The following is a 15,966-nucleotide window of genomic DNA, read 5'->3' on the forward strand; positions in this document are numbered from 1 at the left end:
CAGCTCAGGCTGAAGACGGACCAACTCCCCCATCATCTGTTGCAACCTGAGGAATGCAGCTGAAAACTCTTCCAGATGTTCCCTTGATTGTCGCTGCATCTCCAGCAACTGGAGAAGAGTCCCGAGGCTCATCATCTAACTCTGACTTTGGCAGAATCGTGGCCACCAGCAGTCCTCCGACTGCTGGCAACCTCGGATGGCCCACTCTGACTGCTGAGGAACAGATTGTGTACTGTGCACACCATATTGTAAACCCGAGGCTGCTCTAGAACTAGGTCCCACCGAGGTGTGTCTCTCTGTGCTGGTGGATGTTGTGGTTGAGCTCTGTGACATGCCTGTTGTGGTGTCCCCTGGTCCCTCATCTGAGGTGTCATTGGGGCTGGAGCTGAGGGCCTGGCTTATGGATGCCCTCGGGAGCTTTCCAGGGAAAAGAAAGAAAGGGGAGATCATTAGTGCATGGCTGGCCACTCTAAAACAGGATATTACACTCATGCTATGGTTCTCTGATGGATGAGTTGATGTAGGCACTCACCCACCACAGAGTTGGTGCAGGCACAGACAATGTTCCTCTTTGGCATGCTCTACGGCACGGTTTTCAAACTCGATGAGGACCTTGATGTCAGGCACTCCGACCCTAATCTGGCATGTCTCCCTCCTATTGTGAGTTTAAGCAAGATGTGAGTCAGGGCCGATGATAAGGATACCCCACAAATGTGGGTGGTAAGTGGAGTCATAGATGGGATGACGATACAAGCTCCACAGGAGATGGCGGCAGATGGGGATCATAGAATAATTCAGCCCATCCAATATGCATTGACCCTCTGAAAGAACACTCTACCTAGCCCCACTTCCCCCTAAATCCGTAACCCCATCTAACCTTTGAGCACCAAGGGACAATTTACCATGGCCAATCAACCTAACCTGCATATCTTTGAACTGTGGGAGGAAAGCGGAGCACCCGGAGGAAACCCACACAGAAACAGGGAGAAAGTGCAACCTCCACACAAACAGTCAACCAAGGCCGGAATTGAACCCGGGTCCCTGGCGCTGTGAGGCAGCAGTGCTAACCACTGTGCCACCAAGAATTGACCTGAGGAAGGAGCAGCGCTCCGAAAGCTAGTGATTCGAAACAAACCTGTTGGACTTTAACCTGGTGTTGTAAGACTTCTTACTGTGCCCACCAAGAATTGTGAGGGTGTGTGAGTGAGTGGTGACGTCCCTTGAACTGGCAGTGAGTGAGATGCCGGTGAATGTGTGATTTGAGAGCAATGAGATGGTTGACTTACCCCGGCGGAACAGACACTGACCTTGGCACTGACCATCACTTCCACCACTTCCCAAGCCAGATTTGTGAGCTTGCTGGACTGCCTGAAAGCAAAGTAAGGGTACAAGACATCGGCAGCCCTCAACTGTCAACAGGCACTCCAGTGAGGTGCTTCCCTTTGAGAGCCATATCTTCCGTGGAGCAGTCCTGGGCTGCAGACATTGACAAAACTGTGCAGGGGGGGGGGGGGGGTGCTGTTTATGGTACCCGGAGTGAGGAAGCGGTGAGCTGAGTGGGCGATTCAGAGACCAGACACCAGTGACTTGGCATGTTTCGTGTATGCACATAATTTTTTAATAATAACTTTAGAGTACCCAATAATTTTTTTCCAATTAAGGGGCAATTTTGCGTGGCCAATCCACCTATCCTGTACATCTTTGGGTTGTGGGGGTGAAACCCACACAGACATGGGGAGAAGGTGCAAACTCCACACGGACAGTGACCCAGGGTCAGGATTCGAACCCGGGTCCTCAGCACCGCAGTCCCAGTGCTAATCACTGTGCCACATGCCGCCCCTTGTCTGCACATAATTAATGAGGCAGGGAGCAGATGTGACTGCGCGAAAACCAGTCATTGCGGCCAACAGGAAAAAGGTGGATTTTACACTCATTCTTGTACTATGTGCAATGGAGGAGGGAGGGGAGATTTTTTGGATGGGGGGGGGGGGGTAGGATATTTTGGATGGTGGGTTTCTCATCCTGCAAGGGTGGGCGGCCTATCCGAGGCCCCGCCCACCCCAGTATAAAATTGTAGAGAGATCGGGGTGAGCAAGAATCTAGCGGGACGCCCATCCACCTTACTTGACAATCGAGCGCCCCCCCCCCCCTAACCTCCCCCAGTGCGGCCTACCAACCTGACAGCAGGTTGGAGAATAAAATTCAGGCCCATTGTTGGAGACTTACCCAGGCATTTGTACCTCTAATGTAAGGCAATCACAAATGATGTCAAGGTGCAAGAAACTGTCTCCGATTGCTGTGTCTTTAAATTTTGGAGTACGTTCCCCATACTGGCCAGCAATCAAACCTGTCTCGAAATTTCGGAGTACAGAGCCAGGAAATCGTATGCTGGTATCTGGCCAGCTAACGATAATATTATTTATGTTTTGTAGACAATTCTATTAATTTCATTTTTTGAGAGAGAAACTTGCTGGTACCTTATGGATCTTAAAAATTCCGTGAAGCAGTAATAAGAAGTGGATAATGGAATAAGAATATTTAAACAAAATTAGTTACTTCTTTGGGCTAGCTTTAAGTTTCAATGTAATTCGGCTTCAGGGGCTGATTCATATAGTCATTGTTTTATCATTTTAGAATCTTTGAGAGTTTGGACTTTGTGGAGGACAAGGCTACAGTTTTTCATGCTAGCTACCTATCAGCATGTGAGGAGTCTGGGCTCAAGGACAGTGTAGCTATGGGTCACTTTCTGCTTCCTCCATCTTGTCTTCATGAAGGTTAGTGCTCAGCTGATAAGTGAGATCATTAATATTGTAAACATTGATCTCATCTTTAGCGATTGCGAGGAGGCATCAGGGATTTTGAGTTCGGGTTAAACTGGAAGAATCCTTGGGAAATAAACAATAAAACCGTGGTTGGGGCTAAAAGAAGATAATGTGAGACTTGACTGGTTTAGGCAAACGTAATGGACGGGGCACATCTTTAGAATGATGGATTTTTTTCCCTTAGCCCAAATGCAAAGATCAATGGGCTTCAGAAGGCCTGCATTTGTTAAATTCACTGTAACATGGTGAGATGACAGTAGGTAAGTGAAAGTAGAATGTGAACAAAATAACATTGCTGTTGCTGATTAGTGTGTTAAAACGTTAAGAAACAGAGTTAACGGGTGGGATTATCTGCATGCACCCGCAGCGTGTTTCACGGAGGCGAGGGTGACCGCCATTGGCTGCCATTAGGATGTTCCGATCCTGCCGATGCCAACGGGATGTCCCGTTTTATGAACCCCGGGGGTTCGCCGTCGGTGGTACCAGAAGATTCCGCCAACGTTTCAAGCCCACATGTCCCTTCTACAGAACCGAAGAGGGATAGAACTGTAATTTCAGATTTCCGGCCTCTTGCTTTTGTTCAATTAGCAAAGTTCTATGGAAAGTGAAAAAAAACCAATACCATTAAAAATGACAGCGGGGAACAAACAGAGTTATTTTGGGGCTTTTAATTATAAAATATGATTTGTTATATGCTTTTTAAAGTTTTCACTTTCCTATTCGGCAGTATGTATCTGCGACCCTCCAGCACCTCTGCCATTTTGCCTGTGCACAGCAATATTAGAGTAGTTCAGAAAGTTGGACCATGTAGGCATAGCATAGGGAATGGGAGTCATTGCGGCTTGAATAGAGGATGTCTGGTAAATTCAGCATATTTTGTTAATTGCATTCAGGACCGAAGAGTGTTGGTATAGAACTTCCAGGGAATTGGATGGATGATGGAGTCAATTGTAATTGGTCTGTGAAAGAAATGGACTTCTACTTCTCCATCCTTTTGTATATTCATAGCGGAGTTTACATTTGGAATATTTGACATTTATTTCCTTTTAACTATCGTAAGAAATCAGAGCAGCGGTTGGAAATTTCATTTGGGAGCAAGAAAATCCTTTGCAGTCTCAGCAGGTGAGGTGATTTACATCCATTTTGTGCTTCATTCCTCAGCTACTTTGAAAACAAATTGACGTACTGAAGTAGTCTCGCACAGTATTCAAAATGAAATACAATAAAGAGCCTCAGTGTAACCTCTAGAGACTTGTAAGAATACATTCAGTGATTGTAGACCAGTGTGACCTTTGCTTGACAGGAGTGTGGAGTCAAAGATTGATCTACGATACTTTGACAGTAATTTTCTGAATCATATGCTCATTGAATGAGGCTGCATGCTAGATTACTGAATTTAGTCACTGCTGTTCCAGCAGGCCCCATCATTCTGCTTGCTTTCCACATTGCCTTCATATTGAAAACTAAGGTGTACGAGATCCCTTTCAAATTCTCCATGTGCTTGTCCTCTTCCCTTAATTGCTGAACTGTTTCTCAATCTTCCTGCTGACATGCTGGCACCCCCAGCGACTCCACAACCAAAAAACAGGCTATAATTAGCTTCAAACAAATGTATATGTATTGACATACACACATGCTCCATATATATCTGCAGACAGGTAGGCAGCACTTACAGGCAATGAAAATGTTACACATTATGTAGGTCGTTTATGTACAGTTGCTGTAGGACCGTGACAGTTGCTGTAAGATCGTGACTGTTGCTTTCAATTCTAACACAAGAGGGCAGCACTGTAGCACAGTGGGTAGCACTGTTGCTTCACAGCTCCAGGGTCCCAGGTTCGATTCCTGGCTTGGGTCACTGCCTGTGCGGAGTCTGCATGTTCTCCCTGTGTTTGCGTGGGTTTCCTCCGGGTGCTCCGGTTTCCTCCCACAGGTCCTGAAAGACGTGCTTGTTAGGCAGTTTGGATAATCTGAATCCTCCCTCTGTCGGAATGTGGCGACTAGGAGCTTTTCACAGTAACCTCATTTGCAGTGTTAATGTAAGCCTAGTATGACAATAAAAGATTATTATTATTATTATTAAGCCACATAAGAGAGGAGGTATTTCAAAAATGAGGACACCTGGAATCTGCCACAGCCCAGAACTGCGAAGAATGGACCACGGTGCTGCTAACAATGGATACAGGTTTGCCATTTCAATTTCCCACTATCTTCATTAAAGGCACTCTTTCTGTTTAAGACACAAATTTCCTACGTTATTATTCTGTGATATCTCCTTGGCTGTAATGCACTCTAAAATATCCAGTGGTTGTGAAAGGTGCAATTATGGGGAAATCTTCTTTTCCTTTATAATCCAATATTAAAACTCTCCCGATAACTTATCTTCAACAAAATAAAACGTACAAACATGCATGATATATCAATGCCCGCTTTAACTCGATGTTGCCTGCGTTAACAGTTAATAAATATACAGACTCTAAATTTCTGTAATACAGAAGAATATCGCTTCTGTCAAACACATTTTTCCTTAATTTTGAATTCTCCTTTCAGTGTATGCAAGTGATGATTGCTGGAAATTTTGGTTATGCCTAACCTATACGCTTAAGTGCCTAATTACTAGATATCCTCATTTATATTTTCCAATTACATATCTAGGACTTTGAGTTCATCTCTTAATTAAAATTAAGTTATGGATTATAAGGAGTCCATTCTGACTGTTGCTGTGGAAAAATGCCAAAAAGCTATCTTTTAAATCCAGTTTTCTTAAAATAAATTAATTCTCCCTAGCCACACTTGCTTTCAGCACTTAATGGAATCATTGTACAATATCAGAACCCTCTGATTATGCATTTAATTGATAAAATATACATTGTTAGGCTTAAATTTCACACAAATAATTTATTATGACCTAGTACTGGATACATTAGAGTGTTGGTCCATGTTATTTGTTTCAAATGTCATTAAAACCTTGCTGATTCAAAGTAGCATTGTGGGGGTCGGTTAGCTCAATTGGCTGGATGGCTGGTTCGTGACGTGGAGTGATACCAACATTGTGGGTTCAATTCCCATACTGGCTGAGTTTATTCACGATGGCCCCGCCTTCTCAACTTTGCCCCTCGCCTGAGGTGTGGTGGTCCTCAGCTTAAATCACCACTCATCAGCCGTCAAAGGGGAGAGCACCCTGTGGGACTGTGGTGACTTTTACAGTTTTTACATTTGCTGATGGGTAGTCTAGTTCATACATAGAACATACAGTACAGAAGGAGGCCAACTTAAGCCCTCACTTCCACCCTATTCCCATAACCCAATAATCCCTCCCAACCTTTTTGGACACTTGAGGGCAATTTAGCGCGGCCAATCCACCTAACCTGCATGTCTTTGGACTGTGGGAGGAAACCGGAGCACCCAGAGGAAACCCACACAGACACGGGAGAATGTGCAAACTCTGCACTGACAATGACCCAGCGGGGAATTGAACCTGGGACCCTGGTGCTGTGAAGACACTGTGCTACTGTGCTGCCATTTGTTTAGCTGCCAGAATGTTTAGTTGGCCTGCCCCTTAAAGTCAGTGTTAAAGCACTGGCTGCGGGACAGTGATTGGAATAGGTGTTCTCTGAGGTAATTATTGGCTAATTGGTGTGGAATTTCTCCTCGATTGGGAGCTGTGTACTTCTCCTTCAGGAGAGACCAGGTCACCTCAGGATTATGAGGGGTGACATGGTAGCACAGTGGTTAGAACTGTTGCTTCACAGTTCCAGGGTCCCAGGTTCGATTCCCTGCTTGGGTCACTGTCTGTGCGGAGTCTGCACGTTCTCCCCGTGTCTGCGTGGGTTTCCTCCGGGCGCTCCGGTTTCCTCCCATAAGTTCCAAAAGACGTGCTGTTGGGTGAATTGGACATTCTGAATTCTCCCTCCGTGTACCCGAACAGGCGCCGGAATGTGGCAACAAGGGGATTTTCAGTTACTTCATTGCAGTGTCAATGTAAGCCTACTGGTGACACTAATAAAGATTATTATTATTTTTATTTATGTGTAAGTTGTCTTCACATGACAACAACAAAAAACTTCACCTTTACCATAATAGAGTCCAAAAATATGAATACAGTGACACACAAGGTGACATTAGGTCAAATGACCAAATGTTTGTTCAAAGATGTAGGTTTTAAGGATTGTCTTAAAGGAGGGAAGTGAAAGAGAGAGAAGGACGGAGAGGGTTTAGGGAGAGAATTCCAGAGCTTGAGGCTGACGCAACTAAAGGCACCGCTACCGGTGGTGGAGAGATTAAAGTTGTGGATGCTCGTGAGACCAGAATTAGATGAAAATAGAGATCCTGGAGGGTTAAGCGGCTGGAGGAGCTAGGAAGATGTGAGGCACAGGCGGGCAAATGATTGGGGCTTGATGAGGGGGACTGAAAGCAATGACTTCAGTCTTCCCGGTATTGAATCAGAGGAAATTTCTGTTCATCCAGTATTGGAAGTCGGATGGGCAATCTTACAATGTAGCAACATTGGATTAGTCGAGAGAGACGGTTTAAATCTTTTCATGGTATTCATGGCACGTAGTACGTGATATTCTGAAAGTTGCAAAGTGTTAAGGACGATCGCATCAGGGCTGTCAAGGCTTCGAGAGCTGTGGATCACTTACTTTTTGCTAGTTGTCATGATATTCAGGTAAACATCATAGCACAAACATACATACATACTGATGGACAGATCATCGGCCCAATCAACACACACACAACACCACAGCCAATCACAGGCAAGAGCATACACAGTACAAAACAGGGAACACAACACTTCCTGGACATTCCAGTAGGAGACAGCTCAGGGCACAGAGCTCATAGCAAGCCACTCAGACATCCACCATGTGCTGAGTGCCACTACAAGATAGTATTAGGAATAGGTCCACAGATTCTAGGGTTATGATCGAACCTCAGTAACCAGTTTACCACTGTAAATAAATGTTAGTAATAAAACTGAGTTGTACCATTCGCAACCGTGTTGGTTCGTCTGTGTAGCAGAGCACCCAACACATCACTAGTGAGGCACTAAGTTCCCATTAAAGAATAGGTCAGTAGGGGGAAAGGTTCTGTGGAATGCTGGAGAAGAGGAGAGGATGACATTTTCTACAGGGGGGAACACCCAGAATTAAAATTTGCCCCACCCTAAGGAGACTGTTGGTCTGCTTTCCAAATGAACGTTTAGCTAAATCCATAGAATTCTTACAGTGCAGAAGGAGGCTATTCAGCCCATTGAGTCTGCACTGACCCTCTGAAAGAGCACCTTACCTAGGCCTACTTCCCCGCCTATCTCCATAACCCTATCTAACACGCACATCTTTGGACACAAAGTGGCAATATAGCATGGCCAATCCACCTAACCTACACATCTTTGGACTGTGGGAGGAAATCGGAGCCCCCGGAGGAAACCCACACAGACACGGGGAGAACGCCACACAGTCACCCAAGGCTGGAATTGGCCCTGGTCCCTGGCGCTGTGAGGCAGCAGTGCTAACCAATGCACCATCGTCACTAAAGCATCCTGCAAGTATTCATAATGTATTATGGAAAATCCCTTAATTTAAACATTTTCTATGATTTTGTTTAACATCATGTATGGGCTCCCCGTGCTCTCGTTGATGTCTTGCCACATTGGGATTTGCTAAACACATCAGGTGCAATATAGGCAACCAACAACATGGGAAGCTGGCATTAATTCTGTGGGGTGCATCAGCTTCCGTCACTTTATCAATCCTAAATGTCATAACGTATGTTTTTAGTATTTCATGGATGCACAAACATTTGATGATTGTTCTAAAATGTTGCTGCATAACATTTTCAAAGCAGAACTCAGAATTTAGTCATTGAAACACCATCATTTGAAGCTGCAACATGCCATGTTCAACAGATGTACCCTGTGAACAACATGGTTACTGGTAAGAATTAGATTGGATTTATAATTCATCAATGCTGGGAAAGTATATTGATTTTAGTTAGTTTTGTAGTGTAAGTTTGATGATACTTTTTTCCTATGAGTTAGATGGTGTTGGGTTCAAACTGCATTATACTTCTTAATCCATGGTAAAAGTTCAGCATGTTTGGATGTGTCATTCAATTGAAGTCCCATCTCCGTGTTGAGTGGATGCAACAAATCTCATTGCACTGTTCCAAGAAGAGCAGAACAGTTCCTCTTATGTCCCAGTATCCCCCCCCCCCCCACCATCCCCACACACACACACACACCACTCTCGCCATCCATATGGCTGGTCCTCTGATTCTTTTACTCCTTTCAGCTATTAATTCTTCCTCTTATGTTTCACACTATCAAAATGTCTGTTTCTCACCACGGCTTATCTTTGCAGTACCCCCTTTTATTACCATGGTTGGTGAATGGTGCTGTAGGGAAAACTTTGAGAAAGTCTTTGGCTGGGATTTTCCATTCCCAATCAGGGCCAGCACAATGCTGGGCACGAGAGCTAAATCTCATGAGAGGTCCCAAAGCAGGATTTCCGACTACGTAAACAAGGAAGCAATTGCACATTTCACCCATCAATGACGGGCCACACCTCTTGATTTCCTGTTGCCGATTGTCATTAGCACATCACAACACTAAATTACCTGAATCATCCGTCCACGTTGCGCTAAGAGCCCACCATCCTTACCTTTGACTTGCTCAAAACCAGTGCTGATGAAAGAGCTGAAGCATTCGCTCTGTTTCTCACTTCACTGATGCTGCCTGACCTGCTGAGTATTTCCAATAGTTTCTGTTTTTATTACAAAGCTTACTTAATATGGTGTAAAGAAATAGAAATTGGTTTCTTAGATGTTCTAGGATTGTAAATCTTCCAATACTTAAAATGGCTAAAATAAATGTTATATATCGGATGTATCTGAAATTTCATTTTGCATTTAAATCTATCTAAAATTAGGCAATTAAACGTTAATACAATTGCCAGCATCGTTTGCCCAAGGCATACAAGTGTGTAGTGGATTAATGCTATGTCTACAAGGAAAGTGGTGAAGGGGAACAATTTTGTTTCAACTAGTAATTTGTTTTGTTACTTCTGGCCAGGTTTTATCTCCATTGACGAGCTGAAGAAGTACTCAGGAAATTTATACGACTTCATTCCGGGCTGTGCAGGTTATTCAGTGTGTTGCGTTCAGAGAGAAAACATTTTCTCAGTTTTGAAAAGCAAAAACAGGAACCACAGTTTCATTCATACAAATTAAATAGGACTGAAATAATTTCCAGCTGCAAGAATTTACTTAATTATCAGTGAGGGTAATAAACCTTGGTGTAGCCTGTTGTGTTTCACTCACTGCCAGAAGAACAGAGATTAAAGAAAACCTTTGTTTATTACATAAACTGTTTCGCTTCGATTCTGCTATGTTTTCATTAATATATCTAATGTTGCTAAAATACAATACCACATCAGATCAGAAGAATAACCTTCAAATTTTTACATAGAATTACATAAAAATACAGAATTGGAATCCTCTCTGTTAGTGTCTAACCTCTAACTCATAACAGGATCGTACTTGGCGCAGCGGCCTGCTTATCCCTGAGTCACAAGGTTGTGGGTTCAAATCTCACTCCAGAGATTAGGCTGATATTTCAGCGCAGTACTGAATTAACCATTTGGAGAGCAGGGCTGTTCTTTCCTGTAACCTGTCTCAACAGTTACCTCTCAACCAATGTCACTAAAACTGATTATTTGGCTGTTTTGCTGTTGCTGTTTGTGGGACCTTGGAGTGCACAAATTGGCTACTAAAAGTGACGACCTCTAAATACTTGATTGTGGTTGTTTTCGGACATTGTGCAAAGTGCAGGTAAACATATACATAAATATTTCTTTATTCTCTGAGGCGCTATTGATGGTTTGTCAATCTGAGCCCCCAAGTTCAATTTGCCCATTAAAGGCCTGGTAATTTGGTTACCAAAAAATGCCACCTATCATTTACTGACATTGAATTCCACCTGCCACTTTTTGTTTGTTCCACTACCTTATGATATCCCCTGCAGCTAGCATCGATCATTCAAATTATTTGTTATGCCTCTTATTTTACCATTGTCAGCAAAGTTGGACAGAATGCCATCTAGTCCTATGTCAGAATCGTAAAGAAGTACACTGACCAGACGGAGGGCGTGATTCACCCACCGCATTGCGCCCGGTGCAAATCCGGGTGCGCCGGGTGAATAGCGGGAAAGGCCAAAATTGAGATTCACCCGGCCTGCTCCCAATGACGAAATCCGGATTGCACCCAAAAATGTTATTAAGCCTAATTTCATTCATTTCAATCTCTTTATTTAAAAACAGATTATTAAGAAAAGTTTTTCCAATATAACACCTTCACAACCATATTCATACAACAATTGAAATATTTCAACCCACCGCCCCCCCCCAAAAAAATCTGATGGTGACCCTGAAGTAGGACATGAACGGCTGCTACCTTAGGTAGAACCCTTCCGTCGACCCCCTCAAGATATGCTTGACTATTTCTAAATGTAAGAGACCTCCATCCAAACAGAACTCATCTTCGGACCATAAGCGAGGCGATGGCAAGGGCTTCTGCCTTCACCTCCATCTGCAGCTCTGGTAAATCTGAAACCCCAAAGATAGCCACCAAAGGGCAAAATTCCACCTCAACCCCAAATATTCCTGTCGTGGCGCCGAAGAAGGTCATGGTGCTGAAGAAGGTCATGGTGCTGAAGAAGGCCATGGTGCTGGAGAAGGTCATGGTGCTGAAGAAGGTCATGGTGCTGAAGAAGGTCATGGTGCTGGAGAAGGTCATGGTGCTGAAGAAGGTCATGGTGCTGAAGAAGGCCATGGTGCTGAAGAAGGTCATGGTGCTGAAGAAGGCCATGGTGCTGAAGAAGGTCATGGCGCCGAAGAAGGTCATGGTGCTGAAGAAGGCCATGGTGCTGAAGAAGGTCATGGTGCTGAAGAAGGCCATGGTGCTGAAGAAGGCCATGGTGCTGAAGAAGGTCATGGTGCTGAAGACCGAGACCCAAAAGCTCATTAGCTTCGAACAAGACCAGAACATGTGCATCTTATGCGTGGACCCCTAGAACACCGCTCACACCTATCATCTACTTCCGAGAAGAACCCGCTCATCCGTGCTCTGGTCAGATGTCCCTATGAACCACCTTAAACTGAATCAGGCTGCGCCTAGTGCACGAGGAGGTGTAGTTGACTCTGTATGGAGCCTTGCTCCACAACCTCCTCTCAACCACCTGGCCTAGCTCCCCCTCCCACTTCCTCTTGACCTCATCTAGTGGAACCTGCTCCATCGGCACAAGCCGACTATAAATATCCGACATCTTCCCTTCCTCTACATCAACCACCAAACAAATCCTTTCCATGAACGAGGGCACGGGGATGGCAAAGGGAAGGGAAAAAAGGGAAGGGATACAATCACGTACCTGATAATACTGAAAGAGGTCAACTCTCGGAAGCCGGTATTTGCCCAACCACACCTCAAAAATCAGCGAACTTTCCATCAATAAACAACCTCTCTAGCCCTTCTCCCTCCATGTTCCAAATGATGAGTCCAAAGCCGCTGGTAGAAAACGATGATTTTCACAGATTGGGACCAACAATGACATAGCACCCAGCTTAAAATGGTGCTTAAACGGTCTCTATATTCTCAAGGTGGCCACCACCACCGGACTGGAAGGTCATTTTGCCGGGGAGAACGGAAGGTGCTCTCAAACTGGAACTGGAACCTCTACAGGCACTCCTCTCCATCTTTCTCCACACGGACTCCACCCCCCAGTACCACCCTGTCTCCAGCCTCCAGGGGGGGCACTGAGCGGGGCCCGACCCCACATCCAAATCACCAATGTGACCAGAGATCACTATCGCCGAATATCCTGCCCCAACCACCCCCGATAGCAGGGACCTACTTACCACAAAGATATCGATCCTAACTATACCTAATGTACCTGAGGAAAGAAAAAAATCCTTCTTATCCAGGTGTAAAAATCTCCACAATTCTGTTTCCCCCCCTCCCCATCAGCTCCATAAAGGCCAAACGTACCTTTGCCACCCCCGAAAGTCTCACCACCTTAGGCCTCGACTTATCCAATCGAGGATCCAATAAACAGTTAAAGTCCCCTCCCAGAATTAGCTGGTGCCAGTCCAAATCAGGGATCAAAGACAGCAACTTTTTGACAAATGCTGTGTCATCCCAGTTTGGGACATATACACTGACCAGCATTCTCCAAGAACCCACTGACCATTACATACCTCCCATTTGGATCCGATCAAATCTTAGCCGCTGCAAAAGCTACCTTCTTATTAATCAAGGTCACTGCCCCCAGGCCCTACTATCAAATCCTGAATGAAATACATGCTCCGCCCAACCCTTTCGTAACCTTAACTGATCTTTAACTCGCAAATAATAATAATAATAATTTTTATTGTCACAAGTAGGCTTACATTAACACTGCAATGAAGTTACTGTGAAAATCCCCTCGTCGCCACATTCCGGCGCCTGTTCAGGTACACTGAGGGAGAATTCAGAATGTCCAATTCACCTAACAGCACGTCTTTTGAAACTTATGGGAGGAAACCGGAGCACCCGGAGGAAACCCACACAGACACGGGGAGAACATGCAAATTCCACACAGACAGTGACCCAAGCCGGGAATCGAACCTGGGACCCTGGAGCTGTGAAGCAACAGTGCTAACCACTATGCTACCGGCAAGAGCAACACATAGGCCTTCAAACCCCTAAGGTGTGCAAACACCTAATATCTCTTTACCGGACCGATCAACCCACCTCTCGTTCCATGTGACCAGCTGGATGGGGGGGGGGGGGGAGGGGGGTGACTATCCCCTCCCCACCTGTACCAGAGTCAGCCATTCCCACCCTGTTGGACAGTCAAGGAGAGCCGACTCCAGGCCCACCCAAGATGGCCGGCAAATCCCCCAACTCACCTAACAAAGAAAAGTTCCCAGCCGCTGTCAGGAAATGAACCCACCTCCCCCCAACCCTTCCTCCCCATCGACACCACATCCATCCATCCCAGCAAGCAACGACCAGGCAATCAAAAATGCCTCCCCCATCCCCCGGTGAATCCCACCCAACGCAAAAACAAAACCCCTGAGCTCACACTTAAACACCCCCCCCTCACTGTATGAGTTGAAGATATCCCCATCCCTTCACTCCCGTTAACTAACTATTTTTGCTCGTGGTGGCCCCACACAGTATTATATATGGCACCAAAAATTGCGCAACACCAACCAACCCCCCCACCGCAATTCCAACTTTAATAACCCGAGAAGGGAGTTGGAAAAAAACAAAGGAAGAGGCATGAACAACAGATAACCCCAATCCCTCCACCCCCACAATAAAATTCCACATAAAAAACTACAACATTGCCCAATAAACCCATCAAATACCAGAAATCACCCACCCACCTCCATAGAAACGTCACCCAACCAATACAAAACACATTTATCTCACCCCCAGTCCTTTTATTTGCACGAACCCTTCAGCCTCCTCTGCAAGTAATGGTCACTATTTTCTTTTTTTAAAATATATTTTATTCAAGTTTTTTGGCCAAACTTAACAATACGTAGTGTTTCTTTTACACAACAATAAAGCAATATAAATAACCGTGGCCAGTTTTAAACAAATAAATAAGTAATATATAAACAAAAACAAAAAAACAAAACTAAATGGCAACTGCCTTGTCCAAAATAAATACTCTCCAAAAATACAATCCAACAATCCAATATACAATTACATATACCAAATACCTATACATATACAATAACATCCCTGAGAGTCCGTCCGATTCCTCTCCCCCGCCCTTCCCCCCCCTCCCCCCTGGGTTGCTGCTGTTGTCTACTTCTTTTCCATTCCCTCTACCTTTCTGTGAGGTAGTCGACGAACGGTTGCCACCGCCTTGTGAACCCCTGAGCCGAACCCCTTAACACGAACTTAATCCGTTCTAACTTTATAAACCCTGCCATATCGTTTATCCAGGTCTCCACACCCGGGGGTTTGGCTTCCTTCCACATTAACAATATCCTGCGCCGGGCTACAAGGGACGCAAAGGCCAACACGTCAGCCTCTCTCGCCTCCTGCACTCCCGGCTCTTCTGCAACCCCAAATATAGCCAACCCCCAGCTTGGTTCGACCCGGACCCCCACCACCTTCGAAAGCACCTTTGCCACCTCCACCCAGAACCCCTGTAGTGCCGGACATGACCAAAACATGTAGGTGTGATTCGCTGGGCCTCTCGAGCATCTCGCACACCTATCCTCTACCCCAAAAAATTTACTAAGCCGTGCTCCAGTCATATGCGCCCTGTGTAGCACCTTAAATTGTATCAGGCTTAGCCTGGCACACGAGGACGATGAGTTTACCCTACGTAGGGCATCAGCCCACAGCCCCTCCTCAATCTCCTCCCCCAGTTCTTCTTCCCATTTCCCCTTCAGCTCATCTACCATGATCTCCCCCTCGTCCCTCATCTCCCTGTATATGTCCGCCACCTTACCGTCCCCCACCCATGTCTCTGAGATCACTCTATCCTGCACTTCCTGCGTCGGGAGCTGCGGGAATTCCCTCACCTGTTGCCTCGCAAAAGCCCTCAATTGCATATACCGAAATGCATTCCCTTGGGGCAACCCATATTTCTCCGTCAGCGCTCCCAGACTCGCAAACGTCCCATCTACAAATAGATCTCTTAATTGTACTACCCCAGCTCTTTGCCATGCTTCAAATCCCCCATCCATTCTCCCCGGAACGAACCTATGATTGTTTCTTATCGGGGACCGCACCGAAGCTCCCGTCCCTCCCCTATGCCGTCTCCACTGCCCCCAAATTTTCAATGTAGCCACCACCACCGGACTTGTGGTGTATTTCTTTGGTGAGAACGGCAACGGCGCCGTCACCATTGCTTGCAGGCTAGTCCCCCTGCAGGACGCCCTCTCCAATCTCTTCCACGCCGCTCCCTCCCCTTCTCCCATCCACTTACACACCATTGAAACATTGGCGGCCCAGTAGTACTCACTTAGGCTCGGTAGTGCCAGACCCCCCTGTCCCTACTACGCTGCAAGAATCCCCGCCTCACTCTCGGGGTCTTCCCAGCCCACACAAAACTCATAATGCTCTTCTCAATTCTTTTGAAAAA

At 45.6% G+C, this 15,966-nt stretch overlaps 1 protein-coding gene and 1 long non-coding RNA gene across 3 annotated transcripts in view; one reads left to right on the forward strand and one right to left on the reverse strand.

The window, feature by feature from the left end:
* The window catches only part of terb2 (telomere repeat binding bouquet formation protein 2), a 28,628-nt gene extending 18,443 nt beyond the window's left edge, over nucleotides 1-10,185 (forward strand). The window contains exons 4-8 of one of the 2 annotated variants that reach the window (XM_072492815.1): nucleotides 2,635-2,774; nucleotides 3,883-3,944; nucleotides 4,907-5,007; nucleotides 8,664-8,755; nucleotides 9,892-10,185. In XM_072492815.1, coding sequence (XP_072348916.1) covers nucleotides 2,635-2,774; nucleotides 3,883-3,944; nucleotides 4,907-5,007; nucleotides 8,664-8,755; nucleotides 9,892-10,049 — 553 coding nt within the window. In that variant the 3' untranslated portion in view covers nucleotides 10,050-10,185. The remainder of the gene's footprint in view (nucleotides 1-2,634; nucleotides 2,775-3,882; nucleotides 3,945-4,906; nucleotides 5,008-8,663; nucleotides 8,756-9,891) is intronic. The other variant, XM_072492816.1, reaches the window with a different exon arrangement.
* LOC140404377 (uncharacterized) overlaps nucleotides 3,490-15,966 on the reverse strand; it is a 32,329-nt gene continuing 19,852 nt past the window's right edge. The window contains exon 3 of the long non-coding RNA XR_011938496.1: nucleotides 3,490-4,867. This is a non-coding gene — a long non-coding RNA (uncharacterized lncRNA). The remainder of the gene's footprint in view (nucleotides 4,868-15,966) is intronic.

This window comes from Scyliorhinus torazame, chromosome 30, assembly GCF_047496885.1.
Source record: "Scyliorhinus torazame isolate Kashiwa2021f chromosome 30, sScyTor2.1, whole genome shotgun sequence".
Lineage (NCBI taxonomy): Eukaryota > Metazoa > Chordata > Chondrichthyes > Carcharhiniformes > Scyliorhinidae > Scyliorhinus > Scyliorhinus torazame.